This window comes from Tamandua tetradactyla, chromosome 7 (assembly GCF_023851605.1).
Source record: "Tamandua tetradactyla isolate mTamTet1 chromosome 7, mTamTet1.pri, whole genome shotgun sequence".
NCBI lineage: Eukaryota > Metazoa > Chordata > Mammalia > Pilosa > Myrmecophagidae > Tamandua > Tamandua tetradactyla.
Genome location: NC_135333.1, coordinates 90514593 through 90520592, shown reverse-complemented (window position 1 = coordinate 90520592; position 6000 = coordinate 90514593). Strand labels below are relative to the sequence as shown.

General features: G+C 35.3%; 1 protein-coding gene across 1 annotated transcript in view; it reads right to left on the bottom strand.

The window, feature by feature from the left end:
* Positions 1 to 348: 348 nt before the first annotated feature.
* The window catches only part of SMCO2 (single-pass membrane protein with coiled-coil domains 2), a 49787-nt gene continuing 44135 nt past the window's right edge, over positions 349 to 6000 (bottom strand). Inside the window, exon 11 of the mRNA XM_077170385.1 lies at positions 349 to 611. Within this exon, the coding sequence (XP_077026500.1) occupies positions 413 to 611 (199 nt within the window). The 3' untranslated portion in view covers positions 349 to 412. The remainder of the gene's footprint in view (positions 612 to 6000) is intronic.

Below are 6000 nucleotides of genomic sequence, written 5' to 3'. Positions count from 1 at the left end.
AGGAAGTGAAACCAACAAAGGTCCACTATATCCAAAATATGGTCCCAATCTGATTGATGGAGAAGAATTCTGTCCTCTTCTGAGACATCAACAGTCAAAACAAGGAGAAAAGCCAAGGTAGGTAATACTGACTAGTTACAGCATAATCAGTTGGGGAAGGATCATATGCTAGTTGCCTGAAGGAAACATTTTAAACAACGTGTGGAATGATCTAAGTAGTCTTGCAAGTCATAAGGGTGAAGATGAATTGTTTGCATTTTTTCTGTGATCAGCCAATTTCTATATACTTGCAATGTCCTTTGTAAAGCATCATACAATATTTTTTTCAAAAATAAGTTAACAACCATAACACAAAAACAGCCAGAATTTTATTGGGCAGAAAGTCAGTAGGGTAATGACAACTTCTGTATCTTTAGGAGGGTAACAAATCTTCTACTTCCAATTTCAAGAAAGGCGTGATGACCTCTCGTAGTTCCCACATTGTTTGACGCCCAAGCATTCTAGGGAGCACCATTTCAAAGATAAACGTAGGGTCAAAAAATACTATATAACATGAAAGTCCAGTGAAGGTGAGGACACAAAACAAGATGGAAATCCTCAATGCACGTTTCCTACAAGGAAGGAAAACATCTGCGTTAAAGTTCTGAAGAAAACCATTCTAACATGCCTCCTGATTCTTTCACACACTCTATAACATCAGGCAACTAACTAAACTTCTCTTGACCCCAGTTCCTATCTGTAAGAGAAGGAACTTGGAGTAGCTGAGCACTTAAGTCCATGTCAAGGCTGTCATTGGAACTCTAAGATCTCTGGCCCTGAAACAATGAAACCTTGGCTATTGCGAGGCTCTTTCCTTTGAAATGCTTTTCTCACACTATCAACAGATTGTTGCAATTTTTATGATGCCTATTTGAGGGGATATAAAGGCTCAGGCAGTTAGATTTTCATATAATGTGATAAATGGAATACATCTATCTTGCTGCTAGTCTGACCTGAAACAGATTTTCTCTTATAAAATAATATGAAGCTCTTCAAGTCCTTGAGGGCTCCTCCTACTGAGTTGTACTTTATGATATATTTAATTTGTTTGTATTTAAATACTTGTGTTATTATTTTCTATTAATATAAATGCAATATACAGTTGGTGTAGAAAATCTGGAAAATACAGAAAATCACAAAGAAGAAAATAAAAGTCAGATAATTCAATTACCTGGGACAAATACCATCTGTAATATATTTCAGAAGAGAAATTCTAAAGAACAGTTAAAGCTAGCTATGATCTATTTTGCAATTCAACTTGGTGGATTCCAAAACTCTGAGCCAAATTTCTTGGCATTTCCTCCTACTGTGTCTTGGCAGTAACACAAACAATTGATTTTACGTCACATACTTATTAAAGAGCCAATGTTTTTAATATATTCTATAAAGAAGGAGTTTTGAGGGCTGCTAAGATGAAGCAGAGAAGATGCCTGCCTTCAAGGTGCACTAAAGATTGATTTGCTCTTTCTTATGAAGAAAAAATACTCATTACCGAAACATATCTAGTAAATAAGCATAATTCTTCCTAAACTCCTAAATTCATCTTTGGAAATAGTATACAGCAACATTTTTATAGAAACACACTTTAACAGTATATTTTCTAAGGAAAAAATAATGTTTTATAAATTACAGATAATTTGGAAAACAGAGAAGAAAAAAATCTGTAATCCCATCAACCTAATATAACCAGTTATGTTTTCCTTCCTCCCTTTCTCCCTTTCCCCTCCTTCTTTCTTTTCTACCTTCTTCTTTTCTTCCTTCCTTCCTTCCTTCCTCCCCACCTTCTTTGCCTCATTCCTTCCCTCCTGCAGTTGGTTGGATAGTGGCGCTCTAAAATATATGTTCATCTGAAACCTCAGAATGTGACATTATCTGAAATAAGGGTCTCTGCAGCTGTCATTAAGGTAAAGATCTCCAAATTAGATCATCCTGGATTAGGGTGGGCCCAAAATCCAGCAACAGGTGTGGTGGATTGAATTGTGCACCCCAGTTTTTGACATGTTCTTAGTTTTAGTCCACAGTAGTTGCGAACCCATTTAAATAGGGTTTCTTGAAGATGTTACTTCAGTTACAGTGTTGCCCAGCTGATTCAGGATGGGCTTTTATTTAGATTCTTGGAGTCCTTTATAAAAATTCAGTCAGAGAGAGAGAGAGAGAGAGAGAGAGAGAGAGAGAGAGAGAGAGAGAGCGCCATAAAAATAAACTGAAAATCAACAAAACACAGAGGAGAAAGAAGACATCACCAGGTACATTACTATGTGACAGAGAAGTCAAGGGCCAAGGATCTCCAGCAGCCAGCCCCAGAATGCCACAGTCTTTGGGGAAAAATCATTGCCCTGCTGATTCCTTGATTTTGTACTTCTCCTAGCCTTAAAACTGTGAACCACCCCATTGTATTGTATTTGTTTTAGCAGCTAGGAAACCAAAATGACAGCTGTCCTTATAAGAGACAGAAAAGGAGAAGACACAGTCGCAGAGAAGAATGCCATGTGGAAACAGAGACAGAGATTGGAGTTGTGCATCTATAAGCCAAGGGATGACAAGAAGTGCCTGCTACCACCTGAACCTAGGATTCTCCCTCAGAGGCTCCAGAAAGAACTAACCTTGCCAACACCTCGGTTCTGGACTTCTGGCCTCCAGAACTGAGAGAATAAATTTACATTGTTCTAAGCCACCCAGTTTGTGCCAATTAGTTGTGGTAACTCTAGGAACCTGTGGTAGATTAAATTATGTACCCAATTTAAATATGTTCTTAATCTTAATCCTTGTTCACATTCCTAAAGGTGTGAACCCATTATTAATAGGAACTCATGAAGATGTTATTCTTCAGTTGAGTTTGGGCCAACAAAATGAGAGTGGATCTTAATCTGGAATACTAGAGGCTTTATAAAGAGAAAGCCATAGGGAGAAGCAGGAAATCAGCAGGAACCTGGAAGAAAGAAAGGAGAGGACAACACCATGTGGCTGGAAAGTCAAGGAATCCCAAGGATTGTTTGTAGCCAGCAGCAGAACACTAACGTGTTTGGGAGAAAGCAAACCTTGTGGATATCTAGATTTTAGATTTCGACTAGCCTCAAGACAGTGAGTCATTAAATTCCCTTTGTTTAAGCTAACCTGTTGTATGGTATTTGTGATAGCAGTTCTGGCAAACTAGGATAGCCACTTACTATGCCCTTCCTTTCTTTCATTTTTGTTTTCCTTTGTTTTGCTTGCTTTTGTATAGATTATGTTCTTCTAGTTTTTTCCCTTCAGTGAATAGTGTAGGTATGGTTGCATTCATATTTATTTTTTCAAACTAATGAATCATTTGATTTTCACGTGCAAGTCAATATTGTTTAACTTTTCTTTAAATTTTTAAAATGTTGTCTTATTAAGCAAATAAAAGAATGTGTATAATGCTTCTGAATAAGGGTTCAGACAATTTTTCTTTGAAAAACATCATAGCTACTAAATTAAAATGTCTTTTCATAATGACACCTGTATAGAACCAAAGATTATTATTTTATCAATAATTGTATTCATTTTGAATACATCTTCTTTTGTAAAAATAAAAACATTCTTTTGACTGTTGAATACTATTTGCTTTTAATTTTCAGACTTTATCATGCATAAAATCTTTAATTTCCAAGATTTACATATTATTTGTGGTCAATACATAAGGGAACTTTACTATCTTAAAAGGAACTCAAGCTATGAGGACAATGCCAGGAAGAGGCCACCGTCTGAAATTAAACTAGCAAAGATTGATAATGATTGAATAGGTATGTGAGATATACCTTCTCAAAATAATAGTGTATAAATATGCTTTAATGAAACCAGTATATTTCCGATTCTCTAAAAAGTAATTGGACAAAGTCTCAGGCAATCTTAACTAGGATGTAAGGATGTGAAGAAAAGATGGCCAATTCATCTGGATTATAATCTGCCCATATAAAACAATGAAGTGACCATCGAAAACCTTGCTGACTTGCTTTGTCTCTTTCTTTCTTAAATATAATCCTCATAGCACAGCAGTCACCCTATTAAAGTATGCAATTTGTTGGATTTTAGTTTCTTAAAGGCTGTGCTACCATCAACACTAATTTCAGGGCATTTTCACCATCCCTCAAAGAAATTCCATATCCATTAGAGATCACTCCCATTCTTCTTCTTTCCAGTCCCTGTAAACCACTAATCTATTCTCTGTCTGTATGGATTTGCTTATTCTGGATATTTCATATAAATGGAATACGACAATATGTAGCCTTTTGTGTCTGACTTCTTCCACTTAGCATAATGTTTTGAGGATCATCCCATGTTGTATATGTATCAATATCAATACTTCATTCCTTTTTATGGCTGAATGGAATTCCTTTGTGTGGTTACACTACATTTTGCTTCTTCATTCATCAGTGGATGGACATTTGGATCATTTCCACTTTTTGGCTATTGTGACATAACTGCTATCGATACATGTGTACAGATTTTGGTGGATATATATGTTCAGTTCTCATAGGTATATATCTAGGAGTGGATTTTCTGGATCATATGGTAACTCTACAATTAACATTTTCAGAAACTGCCAAATTTTTTTCCGAAAAAAAGCAGCTGTATCATTTACAATCTTGCCTGCAATATATGAGGGTTCTAATGTCTCCACATAATGGCAAACACTTGTTATTGTCTGACTTTTTATTTTAGCCCTCCTAGTGGGTATGAAGTGATATCTCATTGTAGTTTTTTTTTTAAGTTTTTTTTCATTAATTAAAAAAAAATTAACTAACACATTTAGAAATCATTACATTCTACATATGCAATCAGTAATTCTTAATATCATCACATAGATGTATGATCATCATTTCTTAGTACATTTGCATCGATTTAGAAAAAGAAATAGCAAGACAACAGAAAAAGAAATAAAATGATAATACAGAGAAAAAATAAAAATAAAAAATACAAAAAATATATATAAAAAACAAACAAACAAACAAAAAACTATAGCTCAGATGCAGCTTCATTCAGTGTTTTAACATAATTACATTACAATTAGGTAGTATTGTGCTGTCCATTTTTGAGTTTTTGTATCTAGTCCTGTTGCACAGTCTGTATCCCTTCAGCTCCAATTACCCATTATCTTACCCTGTTTCTAACTCCTGATGGTCTCTGTTACCAATGACATATTCCAAGTTTATTCTCTAATGTCAGTTCACATCAGTGGGACCATACAGTATTTGTCCTTTAGTTTTTGGCTAGTCTCACTCAGCATAATGTTCTCTAGGTCTCTCATTGTAGTTTTGTTTGTTTGTTTGGTTTGTTTTGTTTTGCACAGGCGGGTACCGGGAATCGAATCTGGGTCTCCAGCATGGCAGGCAAGAATTCTGCCACTGAGCCACCATCGCACCGCTCTCATTGTAGTTTTGATTTACATCTCCTTAGTGTCTAATGACATTGAACATCTCTTCATGTACATATTGAGTTGTATTATTTATATTTCCTGGATAATAGATCCTTATCAGAGAGAGGATTTACAAATATTTTCCCCCATTTTATGAGTTGTCTTTCTACTTTTTTGTTGGTCACGTCCTTTGAAGCACAAAAGTTTTTAATTTTGATGAAGTTCAATTTCTCTCTGTTTTCCTTTGGTTTCTTGAGCTGTAGGTGCCATACTGAAGAAGTAATTGCCTAATCCAAGGTCAAGAAGATTTACATATGTTTTCTTCTAAGAATTTTATATCTTTAGCTCTTACATTTAAATCTTTGATCCATTTTAAGTTGAGTTTTGTATATGGTGTGAGGTAGGAGTTCAAATTCACCCTTTTGCATATGGGTATCCAGTGTCCCTACACCATTTGTTGAAAAGATTATTCCTTTTCCCATGGGATTGTTTGGCACTTTCCTCAAAAGTCAGTTGGACCCGGATGTATGGGTTTATTTCTGGACTCTCAATTTTACTGTAATTTAAATCAGTAAATTTAACTTTAT